Source organism: Oncorhynchus clarkii, chromosome 20 (assembly GCF_045791955.1).
Source record: "Oncorhynchus clarkii lewisi isolate Uvic-CL-2024 chromosome 20, UVic_Ocla_1.0, whole genome shotgun sequence".
Classification (NCBI taxonomy): Eukaryota; Metazoa; Chordata; class Actinopteri; order Salmoniformes; family Salmonidae; genus Oncorhynchus; species Oncorhynchus clarkii.
The window spans coordinates 21576315-21591392 of NC_092166.1; the positions used below are offsets into that span (position 1 = coordinate 21576315).

The following is a 15078-nucleotide window of genomic DNA, read 5'->3' on the forward strand; positions in this document are numbered from 1 at the left end:
ACTCCCAAAGTTGTGGCAAAATGGCTTAAGGACAACAAAGTCAAGGTATTGGAGTGGCCATCACAAAGCCCTGACCTCAATCCTATAAAACATTTGTGGGCAGAACTGAAAAAGTGTGTGAGAGCAAGTAGGCCTACAAACCTGACTCAGTTACACCAGCTCTGTCAGGAGGAAGGGGACAAAATTCACCCAACTTACTGTGGGAAGCTTGTGGAAGGCTGCCTGAAACGTTTGACCCAAGTTAAACAATTTAAAGGCAATACCAAATACTAATTGAGTGTATGTAAACTTTTGACCCACTGGGAATGTGATGAAAGAAATAAAAGCTGAAATAAATTATTCTCTCTACTGTTATTCTGACATTTCACATTCTTAAAATAAAGTGGCGATTCTAACTTACTTAAGACAGGGAATTTTTACTAGGATTAAATGTCAGGAATTGTGAAAAACTGAGTTTAAATGTATTTGGCTAAGGTGTATATAAACTTCTGACTTCAACTGTACATACAGTTGAAGTCGGAAGATTACATACACTTAGTTTGGAGTCATTAAATCTAATTTTTCAACCGCTTCACAAATTTCTTGTTAACAAACTATAGTTTCGGCAAGTCGGTTAGGACATATACTTTGTGTATGACACAAGTTATTTTTCCAACAATTGTTTACAGACAAATGATTTAACTTATAATTCACTGTATCACAATTCCAGTGGGTCAGAAGTTTACATACACTCAATTAGTATTTGGTAGCATTACCTTTAAATTGTTTAACTTGGGTCAAACATTTCTGGTAGCCTTCCACAAGCTTCCCACAATAATTTGGGTGAATTTACCTGTGGCACACACCTGTCTATATAAGGTCCCACAGTTGATAGTGCATGTCAGAGTAAAAACCAAGAAATTAGGTTGAAGGAGTTGTCCGTAGAGCCCTGAGGTGGGATTGTGTCGAGGCACAGATCTGGGGAAGGGGACCAAATAATGTCTGCAGCATTGAAGGTCCCCAAGAACACTGTGGCCTCCATCATTCTTAAATGGAACCACCAAGACTCTCCCTAGAGCTGGCCGCCCGGCCAAACTGAGCAATAAGGGGAGAAGGGCCTTTATGGTAGAGTGGCCAGTTCTCATTAAAATGCACATTAAAGCCCGCTTAGAGTTTGCCAAAAGGCACCTAAAGGACTCTCAGACCATCAGAACAAGATTCTCTGGTCTGAGGAAACCAATAACTATTTGGCCTGAATGCGAAGCATCTCGTCTGGAGGAAACCTGGCACCATCCCTACGGTGAAGCATGGTGGTGGCAGCATCATGTAGTGGTCAGGATCAAGGGAAAGATGAACAGAGAAAAGTACAGAGAGATCCCTGATGAAAACCTGCTCCAGAGCGCTCAGGACCTCAGACTGACCTGAAAATAGCTGTGCAGCGATGCTCCCCGTCCAACCTGACAGAGCTTGAGAGGATCTGCAGAGAAGAATGAGAGAAACTCCCAAAATACAGGTGTGCCAAGCTTGTACCGTCATACCCAAGAAGACTTTGGGATGTAATCATTGCCAAAGGTGCTTCAACAAAGTACTAAGTAAAGTTATGTAAATCTAACATTTATGGTTTTTATATTTAATAAATTATCAAACAACTGTTTTTGCTTCGTCATTATGGGGTATTGTGTGTAGATTGATGAGGAACAAAAGCAATTTAATACATTTTAGAAAAAGCCTGTAACCTAACAAAATGTGGAAAAGGTCAAGGGTCTGAATATTTTCCAAAGGCACTGTATGTTTACACAAATATATATATGGGGGATTGGAAATGATGCCACAATCTATCTGCAATATTAATGCTAATCTACGCCCCCAAAATAAATAAGTTTAACAGTATTGCTTCCGTCATTCTCCTCGCCCCAACCTGGGCTTGAACCAGGGACCCTTTGCACACATTGACAACAGTCACCCTCGAAGCATTAGTACCTATCGCTCCACAAAATCTGTGGAAACACTAACTAGCTAGCCATTTCACATGGTTACACAATTACCAGGGTCTTGAAGATGATGCAAGCTTCGACTGGAAGCCAGTGGAGTGTGCGGAGTAGGTGGTGACTTGGGAGAAGTTAGGAAGGTTGAACACCAGCATTCTTGGTAAATTGTAGGGGTTTGATGGCAGAAGCGGGGAGCCCAGCCAACAAAGAGTTGCAATAGCCTAGACGGGTGATGATAAGTGCCTGGATTAGGACCTGCGCCTCTTCCTGTGTTTGGAAAGGTCGTACTCTACGGATTTTGTCAGGCATGAACCTGCAGAAGCGAGTCACTGCTTTGCAGAGAATGACAGGGTGTTGTCCAGGGTCACACTAAGGTTCTTTGCACCCTGGGAGGAGGACACCATGGAGTTGTCAACCATGATGCAGAGGACTTGCAGCTGGCAGGCCTTTCCTGGGAGGAAGAGCAGCTCTATTTTGTTGAAGTTGAGCTTGAGGTGGTGGGCTGACATCCAAGCTGATGTCTGCCAGGCACGCAGAGATGCGTGTCGCCACCTGGGTGTCAGAAGGGCAGAAGGAGAAGAGTAGTTCAATGTCATCCGCATAGTAATGACAGAAGAGACCATGTGAGCATATGATGGAGCCAAGTGACTTGGTGTAAAGAGAAGAGGAGAGGGTCTAGAAAAGAGCCCTGGCGGACGCCAGTAGTGAGAGCACGTAGTACAGACACAGATTCTCTCCAAGCCACCTGGTAGGAGCGACCTGCCAGGTAGGATGCAATCCAGGAGTGTTTAGAACCAGAGATGAGAGGAGGATCTGATGGTTCACGGTGTCAAAGGCAGCAGATAGATCTAGGAGGATGAGAACAGAGGAGAGTCAGCTTTGCAGTGGCGACCCGTCATTCAGGGCAGGTGGGGTAGAGCCCCACCTGTTTTGAGCCCCACATTCTTAGCAGAAAATAAATAAAAAATATATAATATATATATAATATACATTTTTGGGGGGCTTGCCTGTTTTGCATGTTATTTTGGCATTAATACGTGTCACATATCAGTTTGCGAACAATGTAAAAAAATCTATATATCATTGAGTTAATAAAGCCGCATACAAACATGGTTTATTTGATGTTTTCTTGATTAAGGCAGCTCCAAAATACAGGTGTTCCAGCCTAGCTCAGTGCTTTCTGTGGTGGTGGCGCAAGCCAGCAGAAAATATAGAGCATTGCGCCGTGATTGGGTCAGTGTTCTGTCACTCATGGGGACACTACGTTAAGAAATTCTAGCCCCATGGGTGCTGCCATATAGTTACATTAGAAGTGCCCATCCAAGATGGCTCAAGGTTATTGGCCACAGATAAAATGATGTCAAATCACGTTATACTGTATGTACAGTAGCTTTGATTGGATTGATGTCAACATCATACTTGCAGAATCTTAGCTAGCAGTCATCATCATGAATCAAGTCGACAATCTACTGGCAAATCATTTTTAATCCTTGTCGTATGAAGAGAAATAATGAAGAGAAATTATAGATAAAACGTATCGGTGCTCATTGGCCATTGGACATAAACATTACACAACAAGTTGGAAATCGCAAATTCAACAATGAGTGGTTTTGAAGGAATCCGTCAAATTGGCTAACTACAAGCATTGCAAAGCAATCACGAGCCTGCTATTCAGTGGGGTGGCTGTGTTGTCCCAAATCTGGGATTAAGGGGCTCTTTTCCAAGTTTAAAATTATAAACATTCAACATTGGCTATGCTGTCAATGAAGCATGATTTGTGCCGCGCTCAAAACAATTGTTAACTTGGAACTGCGAAACCTTGACTTCAGTGAGTTCAAGACAACAATGAAAATACATTTTGAACGGTCATCCAACTCAGAGTTGTTCATCTGGCCTCTTTCTAGAGCTATGACCTGAAGATCAAGACGTCATCCTGATTCAACCTTGTTTTTTATCGAGTTCCCACTTGTTTTGAAAGCACCATAAATCCAGAGAATAACAGACTTTGATGGCTAAATTTGCCCATGAAGGACCGCCGCGCCACCTTCCTGTTCAAGTGAGCACATCACAACAAGGTGAATCCAAAAATGTATTGTATGCTGCTGCATAAATGATGTAATATGCCAGGGAGATATGTATATTGTAGCTAAGAAAGTAATACTAAGTGTATGTTGTGAAGTAAGATGTTAGTAGCCCATGTGCTCACCCTAATAATTTGGTCTATTTACCCCTCTTAATTTCACCTACTGTTCTGACTTGGTGGTGCACATGTAGTCTATAACCTGTTTTAGAGAAATGTAATAATCAAATATTGTAAGAGCTTTCATTGGCTGCTTATATGCCCCCTTTATTTATCCTACGGTTCTGACTTTGTGTACAGGGAGAACACTGTAAGAACGGCCCATGTTCTGAATTTTGTCACTGTACATTTCAAAAGCACTAAACAAATAGTTATATTGACTACATCCGCCCTAGCTCGCTCATTAATGTTTTAATTTAAATTACGGATTGCCTCTTGACGTCCCCTTATGCCATAGTTTGTACATCTCAATTGTCATTAGAAACAACATTTGTTTAAAAGTCAGCCATATAAGCTATGTTTTTTTTAAGGCAGTAAATGAGGCTGAATTAACTGTTTCGGTGCCAGACAAGGCTCTGCTGATAGCCAGGTGTAGCAGTGGTAAGATGTTAGGACTGCTGTTGGGACAGCTTTATGAAGGCCCAATGACTGTATTTAGTGTTGTATTGTGTTGTGTAGTGGCTTTGCTGGCATGTGCATCTTACCTTACTTTTTTTTTGCCCCACAAAGATTTACATGCTAAAATCTCCACTGCAGCTTTGGCAGAGCGGAGAGCCTCTGTGTCACAGAGGAGAGCGGTCTCAGTTGAGTGAGCCGCCTTGGTTAGGGCCAAGAAGATAATTCTGAGAGAGATGACGAGAGTTGGTCAGAGACAGCATGGTCAAGTGTTTTGGAAAGAAAAGAAAGAAGGGATACCGGTCGTTAGTTTTGACGTCAGAGGGGTCTGTTGGTTTGGGCTATATAGTGATTTATCAGTCTGCCTGCACTGTACTGTGCAAGTTGTCGGATCAGTAGATGAAGATACTGTGTACGTTCCAAATGGAACCCTATTCCATATAGGGCACTACACCAAGATAGGGCTCTGATCAAGACTAGTTAGTAGTCACCAGGAAACAGTTGCACCTTAATTTGCACCTTGTAAGGGCCTTGATTTCCCCTGAATTCTTTAAATTGGCACTTTATTCATAAAAACAATTTTTCTTCAGATTTAAAGGAATATGAATGTGTTTGTGGATGGATAACAAAGTTTTTAAAGTAGGTCTACACTACCCTTTCTTTGTCTGACTTTTGTTTTTCTGGGAGTGACAGTCCCTGTACATCTGTCTCGCGCAGTGAGCTTCATGTGGCTCAGCTGGTAGAGCATGGTGCTTGCAACACCAAGTTGTAGGTTAGGTAGGTTAGATTCCCATGGGGGACCATTATGAAAATGTATGAGCTCACTACTGTAAGTCGCTCTGGATAGGAGTGTCTGCTAAATGACTAAAATATGATATTGAAAGATAAGAATATTTATTTTTATTTTTTACGTAGGCCTACATAGTAGGTCCATCGCTCAAATAGCAAATATTCCTGATTCCAGACTGAACTTGAAATGTGCAGATAATAATGCGTCACTTTTTTTCGGCTTCTTAATTTCTGAACAAAACGTTTAATTTTGGGTTCTTGTCACCAGTCATGTGCACATTTAACCAGTGATGTAGCGCCATCATGTGGTCATGGTTTAACACTGCAAGGAGCTGAATTACAAACACCTGTAATTTGCACCTTACTACTTCTATACCGTCTTTGCTAACTGGAAACAGAGAGAAAGAGGTGAAGCCATAGTATATACCAACATCTTTGCTGGATATAATTCTATATTTGTGAAAGTTGAAAGACAAACCAGGAACTCAAGTTTGTATTTTGGAATTTAGTTTACATCATGAGATCAACATGCTATTTTATGTTTCTATAATGCCTCTGTACAGTTTATTCTACTTGCGGAACTACATTTTCTTAGAAGCAACAAAAATCGCAACAATAAAATACAAGAGAATAACCGTAGCCTAAAATAAAATTTAAATAAATAACCGTAGCCTACAGTGTGTAGATTGCCCAAGTGCTGGTCTAAGGTCCGTTTTGCGTTATGACCTGTGAATGAAAAAGTAATACAAAGTTTCGATGTACAACTGATCCTACGTCTGTGCCTGTGAGCTCCCGCGGAAACTGGCACGAAGAAGAAGAAGAAGGAAGTGGAATTACGTTTGTTGTCACGGTCACATGCTCAAGTCAAGCTCGATCAGCTGACTGTATCCCTTCCCTTTTGATGGATAGATTTCCCTTCCTCAGTTGAAAGATTTTGGGGTTATTCAGACCGTTCGACGTCAATTGTAAAGACAAAACTGAAGGTAGCATAGTGCGATAGTCCGGAAAATATCGCGGTTTGGGTGATCATGAACGGACACGCCATTCTCTACACCGGGGTCACTTTGGCCTTCTGGAGTACCATTCTCATCGTCGGTAAGAACGTTTTAGCTACATTTGCTAGCTAGGGTAATGGGGTTAATGATGATGGTAAATATATAATGCATTTTGTAAATATATTCCTTTCATTCATTTGATTGTATATGTTTGTGTCGTGCTTCACAGGCCGTTCTGATTGCCAGCTAACGTAAGCCTGTTGCGATAGCTAGCGGCAACGGCGTAAACTCATCTGGGTCTGCAGTGATGTGCTAGCTTGGTAATAGCTAGCCTGTCTGACAAATAGAGCTAACTAACTTCCTTGAATTATATGTCGTGCACCTTTGGCACTGTCGTCCAAAAGGTAGATTATCTAGCTATTCGTATGTAAGAATTCGACTAAACGTGTATGGGAAGTAACGTTAGCTAGCATATCACTGCAGAGTCAGTAGTCTGATTAATCAGACTGTTATACACAATTCATCGGTGTATAGACAGCCTGACGCTAATGCATGCGAAGTCGGGTTAATGTTCGTTACAGGCAAGAACGTTTAATACAATTACATTTAAACTTACTCTACCGGGTGTCCTATAGCCACATGAACGTAACCGGTAGAGTAAGTTTTTTTTAAATGTACAGTCATTTTATTCGACATTCTGCCTTGTAAGCATTTACACGATTTGGTAGGCATTAACCTCAGGCCATATGCACACAATTAATTGTGTAGTACAGCATGATTAATCAAACTAGAGAGCCAGATAGTTAGCTAATGTTCGACTGCATAAGGCTACCCTGCACTAAAACTTTTTTAAAGCATACTGTTAAGTATAGAACATTCTGTTAGTTACATAATTTATAGTTGCCATAGTTATCTAGCTCACTTGCTTGGCTGCTAGAGTAAGGAAAATGGGAACTGAAACACTTGTCATGTGGGGGTGAGCTATCACACTTATCTTCTGACACTTAATCATTTCTGACACATTTTTGTTCTGCAGCTCTGTGGCTTTGCGTGTACTGTTACTGAACTGTACTGCAACACACACAAATGCATAAACCAATGAAAATGTTTGCATACTTTGCAATGCATAACCTGGATTGGTGCTTTTTTCAGGTATTTGTTACACAATCTTCGACCTTGGATTCCGCTTTGATGTGGCATGGTTAGTATGACACACAATCCCTTGTCTTAGAACATCATATTATAGACGTACGAATAGAAATCTGTTTTATATTCTGAGCCTGGTGCTGATTACTGGTGGTAACATTTCAGAAAACAGTTGGGTGTTTTTTTTTTCCCCCACCCAGAAATCTTAGCCTAGGCTAGATCATGGAACATTTGATTTTCATGGTGAAATTGTGCTCTCTCTCCCACAGGTTTTTGACAGAAACCTCGCCCTTCATGTGGGCGAACCTTGGAATTGGTTTGGCCATCTCGCTCTCTGTTGTTGGAGCTGCTTGGTGAGTACTCTTTAATTCCCCCTGAGTGTTTCTTCCGAAAAGATTAGTCCCGTTTTGAATTTGGAATAGAGAAGTTGTTAAATTAGACTTGAAAATTGAAATAGCAACTCGTGTCTTGTCCCCATCCTATTCCCCATTCCATGTAGGCTATATTTCTCCTCTTGTATGGCATGTTCTGGTAATGTTTACAGTGGGGCAAAAAAGTATTTAGTTAGCCACCAATTGTGCAAGTTCTCCCACTTAAAAAGATGAGAGGCCTGGTGAGATAGAGTTGGGTCTGACATTGACAGTGGCGTTCCATCCCACCGCCCTCCCTCCACATTGCACCTGGGTAATCTATCTGCTAGGCTAGAGCCAGGCAGTCATCTTTGATATCTGGTGCTTTCCCCATGATGTTTCCACCTGTGATTCTGCCAGGGGAGAGAACAGAGAGTCCAGTCAAGTCATTTTATTATAAATGTTTTTCAACATTCAACGTTGTTGGGTGGAGTAGGTTGCTTTTGGTTTATTCCTTGATGTTTATTTTCTTGGAAACATGTACATTGGGGCACAAAAGTATTTAGTCAGCCACCAATTGTGCAAGTTCTCCCACTTAAAAAGATGAGGCCTGTAATTTTCATCATAGGTACACTTCAACTATGACAGACAAAATGAGATAACAAATCCAGAAAATCACATTGTAGGATTTTTTATCAATTTACTTACTTATTTTCCACCATAATTTGCATTTGGTCACCTACAAAAATGCAAGATTTCTGGCTCTCACAGACCTGTAACTTCTTCTTTAAGAGGCTCCTCTGTCCTCCACTCGTTACCTGTATTAATGGCACCTGTTTGAACTTGTTATCAGTATAAAAGACACCTGTCCACAACCTCAAACAGTCACACTCCAAGCTCCACTATGGCCAAGACCAAAGAGCTGTCAAAGGACACCAGAAACAAAATTGTAGACCTGCACCAGGCTGGGAAGACTGAATCTGCAATAGGTAAGCAGCTTGGTTTGAAGAAATCAACTGTGGGAGCAATTATTAGGAAATGGAAGACATACAAGACCACTGATAATCTCCCTCGATCTGGGGCTCCATGCAAGATCACAAGAATGGTGAGCAAAAATCCCAGAACCACACGGTAACTTTTTGGTAAAAACTCAACTCGTTGTGTTTGGAGGACAAAGAATGCTGAGTTGCATCCAAAGAACACCATACCTACTGTGAAGCACGGGGGTGGAAACATCATGCTTTGGGGCTGTTTTTCTGCAAAGGGACCAGGATGACTGATCCGTGTAAAGGAAAGAATGAATGGGGCCATGTATCGTGAGATTTTGAGTGAAAACCTCCTTCCATCAGCAAGGGCATTGAATATGAAACGTGGCTGGGTCTTTCAGCATGACAATGATCCCAAACACATCGCCCGGGCAACGAAGGAGTGGCTTCGTAAGAAGCATTTCAAGGTCATGGAGTGGCCTAGCCAGTCTCCAGATCTCAACCCCATAGAAAATCTTTGGAGGGAGTTGAAAGTCCGTGTTGCCCTGCAACAGCCCCAAAACATCACTGCTCTAGAGGAGATCTGCATGGAGGAATGGGCCAAAATACCAGCAGCAGTGTGAAAACCTTGTGAAGACTTACAGAAAACGTTTGACCTCTGTCATTGCCAACAAAGGGTATATAACAAAGTATTGAGAAACTTTTGTTATTGACCAAATACTTATTTTCCACCATAATTTGCAAATAAATTCCCAAAAAATCCTACAATGTGATTTTCTGGATTTTTGTTTTCCTTCTCATTTTGTCTGTCATAGTTGAAGTGTACCTATGATGAAAATTACAGGCCTCTCATCTTTTTAAGTGGGAGAACTTGCACAATTGGTGGCTGACTAAATACTTTATTGCCCCACTGTATACTGAATTGTGTCCTTGTTTTCCAGGGGCATTTACATCACAGGTTCCAGCATCATAGGAGGTGGTGTAAAAGCACCACGGATTAAAACAAAGAATCTGGTCAGGTAAGATATTAAGAAGGGAATGGAACCAGTCCCCCCTTCCCCCAATAACAGCCAATTTTCTATTTCCCTCTCCCCACTCAGACCACTTAAAAACAGTCCTATCAAAATTCTTCTTAGCCATTGCTAAGAAGCATTTTTTTCTTTCTTTTTGACCATTTTAAAGCTACAATATGTATCTTTTTGGGTGACCTAACCAAATTCAGATTGAAATGTGAGTTATATTTTTTTAAGCAAGTCTAAGAAGGGAGACCTGTTCTATATGTGCTATTTCTGTGCTTCCCGTTCTGAAGTTGTGTTTTTGCATCTATTTTGGTTTTGTACACCAGCTTTAAACAGCTGAATATACACTTTTGGTTCTGGAAAATATATTTCAGTGGTTTAGATGGTACAATGATTCTCTACAACAATGACTGCTTGTTTTGTCACAAACTGAAATTACGTGAACTATTTGAATTTAGGCAACCGGGAAATGGCAGAGAGATGTGTGCATAGTGCATCTTGAAGATATATTCGGTAGTACTGGCACTGAACACAGAGGTGCCATTTTTAAACCCTACAGAGCTTTTGAAATGAGAAGGTTAGCAATGCTTACAAGTAAAATCCCATAGAGAATGCTTATGAACACATTGTGCAAACGTATAGTTTCTGACCTAAGTATTTGCAGGACAGACATCACAGCCCATAAAGTTAAACAAGTAACTAAAAAATGCTACTCAGCTTGCTGCATGCACAAAACAAATATAAGGCCGTGAGGCTCCTGATCCAGGATTCTCTGCTTTTACCAAGTGACACTTGGTTTTGGAAGAAGATGGCCATGTAGCTAAGTGCTTAAATAGCAAACCAAATGCACAACTGCAGAGCATTTAACACATTTTAGACAGTTAACTTGATAATTTTAAGATATCTAGCTGGTAAACATTTAGTTGTGATTTCTATACTGTAACTAGATCACCTGGCATGTGCTGCACAACAGTGAGTGACTCACAAGGGTCTCTTGACATTGTGTGCTTGTAAACAAACACCACAAGACTGAGGACTACTGGTAAACTTCATAATGAAAAATTATGTCACAGTTGAAATGAAGAACACAATCTTCTATGTCTCCTAACGTATTGAACAAGTTGACTGCAGGTATTTACTTAAAGTAGCTACAAATATTCATGTGTATTAAGACTTCAAATAAATAGGTTTGAAGGTATAGAAAAACAATACTGGGACTATTTCCAAATACCCTGCTATATGGTCTACCACTCAAGCCTACACAATAAGGTACTTAATTGTTACCCAGAAATGATTTGATATTGGGATAAAAACAGCTCCATGTGGCTTTTAAGATGAATGCATTAACTGTAAGTTGCTCTGGATAAGAGCGCCTGCTGAATGACTAAAATGTAGAATCTGTGTTGTGGACCGGTTTCACAGACCCAGATTAAACCTAGTCCTGGACTAAAAAGCACAGTCAATGGAAAATGCTTTTTAGTCCATGTCTGGATCTAAGAAACAGGCCTTGTGTGCTTTCTGTGTAGGCATAAAACTTGTATATCTGTATGTGCGTACTGTATTACGTTTGCATCTTTCCGATCAATATACTACAAATGTAATTATGCTGTGGTTGTCTCCTCCCATCCAAAGCATTATCTTCTGTGAGGCTGTAGCCATCTATGGGATCATCATGGCGATCGTTATAAGTAACATGGCTGAGGTAAGCAAGAGCGGGATGGCATACTTTGATCATCATTTGTGCCCTTTTTACATTTTCACTAGTGATTATGGTGATTGTATTCCAAATGGCACCCTATTCCCGAGTGTAGTACTTTTGACGAGAGCCTGGTCAGACAGTGCACGACTGTATATATCGAATAAGGTGCTATTTGGGACTGAACTTGTGGCTCCTAATTGTAGCCGTTTACATAGGACATCTTGGAGTAGAGCTCTGAATCTCCCTGGTGTGTGATAATGTAGTAGACAGCACAAATGTAATTATTTCTTTACATCTCTTTTTATAGAGTTTTAGTGGCACAACACCAGAGACCATTGGGGCAAGGAACTACCAAGCAGGTAAGGAATGAATGGTTGGTGGGTGTTGCTTAGCCTTGTCCCAGATCTGTCTCCTCTTGCCAACTCCATTGTTAAGATTGAAAACCACAGCATTGTTTGGCATGACGAGTTAGCATGATGGCACAAACACACTGGTGCCCCGGTGAGGTTTTGATTGGCACCAGTCCTTAAAGTCCAATAGGATAAAGGCAGGCACAAGTAAAGTAGGCACGTCTTGCCATTGGCTTAGTTAAACAATGCAATGATAAAATACAGCTGAAGGAAATGCTGTGCTCTTGTGACTGCGTTCTCTCCTAACAGGCTACTCCATGTTTGGCGCTGGCCTTACTGTGGGATTCTCCAACCTCTTCTGTGGCATCTGTGTTGGCATCGTTGGTAGTGGGGCCGCCCTGGCAGATGCTCAGAATGGCAGCCTCTTTGTTAAAATCCTTATTGTGGAAATCTTCGGCAGTGCAATTGGGCTATTTGGAGTGATTGTGGCCATCTTGCAGGTAACTGACATTCTTTTGACATGGTTTTCTTCCCCCCCCCCCTGATTGGTTGAATAGCATCATATTCCGTATCTGATTGCCTCAACCAAGTATATGTTTGCCTTTTTTGTTTTATTATTACATACTTGATCAAATGTCTTTTCTTGTAGACGTCGAAAGTAAAAATGGGTGACTAGAAGATTCATCTTCAATATGACAAGATCGATGGAAGACAAAGCTGGACAAGCAGATGGATTGTGTAAATACATAGTAAATTATTTAAATGTATTTTTTTGTCTGATTGTTTTGAACCATAATTTGCTGAAGAGTGACATATTTGCACCATTTTGTCTTAAAGGAATGCAGCCAAATGGTTAGATTAAACTGCAGGTGTTTAAGACAAAATCCTGTCCTCTTTGAATACGATTGGTCTTCATGGTATAGTGGTACATATAATTAATCTCTAGAAAACCTCATGGCTTTCCCCATGTACGTTTACTGTTGTATCAATCTATCACAATTGAAAGGGCCACTAGACATTTAGGGAATGTATTTCGTAGTAGGGACATTCTTTCAAAATATATTTGATTTCATTTACATCTGTATAGGATTTGTTACCCGTGATCAATCATGGAATGCCACTATTTAACATCTAAGGTTCCCAAGTTTGGTTTGACACGCATATGGTTTCTCTGGTGGTGGACATGCTTGCTGTTCTGTTCATTACATGGAAGTGAAACATTTCAACAATGTTGTAATTTGTATTGAATGCCTGTAAAAATGTGTTTGAAGTATTTGAACTGTTTGTATGCAAAAGTCGTAATGTATAACAAAGCAAATGATTATATTTATGACTGATGTAATCTGTGTTTTTTCCACTAGTTTCAGTTACGGTATATTTTTCCATGACTGGTGTAAGTAACCTTTTTCTGCAGTAACACAGAATGAATCAATATGTGTAGGTACAAGGGGGCTCTAGGGAGATATTACACTGTAATTGTAGTTGGTCAGCTGTCATTATTCACTCTTGTTTTGATGTATGCATAACATTTTGGTAGGCACTCTTCAGTCCTGATTGGTTAAACATTTGAATTGTAAATTGTTGTGTGTGTACAGTATATATATAAAGGGCACATGTCTGTTTCTTTGTGAAGCATGAAGGTGTTTACCATTCTGATGCAAGTGGTCTTTATCCACGGTGAGAACTGTTGCTGATGAATATAAGCATTATCTGATTTCAAGTGACCATAGATAATGTCTGTTTTCTCCTTCTCAGGTCTGTAATCCCCTGTAAACTATCCATCTGTGGAGAGTGAATGTAGATGTTTTCCTCAAGACCAGTTATCCGCGTCACTGTTTCCCCCTTTATCCGTTTAGCAGCGGCGCACCGTAGAGATTTTATAATGTACATATATATACCCCAAGACGACACCCTGCTCCCACTACCTCTGCCACCGCTGCTGAAGACCCCAACCCATTACTTCTGCCACCACTGCTGAAAAATCTTAGGGGAAACGCTGCATGTACATTTTCTTCTTTTCTTCCAGTTTTTTTTGTTGTTGTAATTTTGAGTTTAAATGATCTGAGCTCCTTGTCTTTCCACTGCTGTGAATGGGCTGATATGCATACTCTTTTGGAGAGATGGTACTCGAACAGAACATCGATAAGAACTTTCTCAGACCAGTTGGCCTTTTACTTAGTTGTGATTTTGTTTGTCTTTAGTTTTTTTTTTATTTTATCTAATGAATTACAATTAGCTTGAGCCCTTAAATTAAAATTAACCCTAGAGTCTGACTTCCATTTTAATGTTCATAACATCCAACTTGCTGTGACCATGTGTTTGTCCCAAATGGCATCCTATTTCTTGCGTAGTGTACTGCATTTGACCTGAGCCCTTTGGGCCCTGATCAAAAGTAGTGCATTATAAGAAATCGGGTTCATTTTGTGATGCATTTGACTGTATACTTATGGGGGTCTCCAACTGAGTGTTCCATCCTGTCCTCACCAACCGTACATGTATAGTATTATTATTTTAAAAAATGTATGTAAAAGTTAATGGTATTTATCCATGGCGATGAAAGATCGTTTGGCTGATCCCTATGGCAAAAGGCCCAAAAAGATAATTTGAAATAGTATTTGGCATGGGTGTCATACATTGATTCAGCTTTGTTCATTACTTTTTAGCATTTCTAAATGGACCTTTGGTGTAATACTGGGTTGGCCATCCTGGTCTTGGAAGAGCCTCAGTGCTGAAGGGTTTAACTTGAATGGATAACATTTGGATTGAAAGTCCAACTTGTTGGTTTAAAAGTATGCTGGTTTAAAAGTATGCTGCTTGAAAGATGGCCAATGGCTTACATTGAGAGATGGCTTACATTGAGGCCCTCTAGGTCCTTGGTTGGCTGCCTATTGTAGTGGTGTCATTCCTAATGTAAAGGAAGATTTCTAGATCATACTTCAGTGAGTGTTTAATATGTTGATGTGGTAAATCCATTGTTTTGACATGTAAAAGTGGGTCCTCTTTACTTCATAATTGTCCTTGAAAGAATAAAATATTCCAACCTGGTCGTTCAATCAAATTAATCAAATGTATTTTATAAAGC

General features: G+C 40.4%; 1 protein-coding gene across 3 annotated transcripts; it reads left to right on the forward strand.

Moving 5' to 3' along the window:
- The first annotated feature begins 6270 nt into the window (after positions 1-6270).
- Positions 6271-15054, forward strand: LOC139376079 (V-type proton ATPase 21 kDa proteolipid subunit c''). Of its 3 annotated transcripts, none has more exons than XR_011627873.1 (9): positions 6271-6546; positions 7599-7647; positions 7862-7945; positions 9870-9947; positions 11580-11649; positions 11954-12005; positions 12306-12496; positions 12646-13673; positions 13752-15054. XR_011627873.1 is itself a non-coding variant. In XM_071118237.1 (8 exons), exons 1-8 carry the CDS (start codon positions 6480-6482, stop codon positions 12670-12672), a joined length of 618 nt encoding a protein of 205 aa, XP_070974338.1. In that variant the 5' UTR covers positions 6271-6479; the 3' UTR covers positions 12673-15054. The 3 variants fall into 3 exon arrangements, 1 of the variants encoding a protein (XP_070974338.1); XR_011627874.1 differs by having other exon boundaries at positions 12646-12734; XM_071118237.1 differs by having other exon boundaries at positions 12646-15054.
- Positions 15055-15078: the final 24 nt, after the last annotated feature.

Coding starts and splice junctions, on each gene's coding strand:
- LOC139376079 (XM_071118237.1), top strand. CDS start 6,480: ATGAACGGACACGCCATTCTCTACACCGGGGTCACTTTGGCCTTCTGG. Junction 9,948..11,579: donor AAAACAAAGAATCTGGTCAG/GTAAGATATTAA, acceptor TCCCATCCAAAG/CATTATCTTCTGTGAGGCTG. Junction 11,650..11,953: donor TTATAAGTAACATGGCTGAG/GTAAGCAAGAGC, acceptor CTCTTTTTATAG/AGTTTTAGTGGCACAACACC.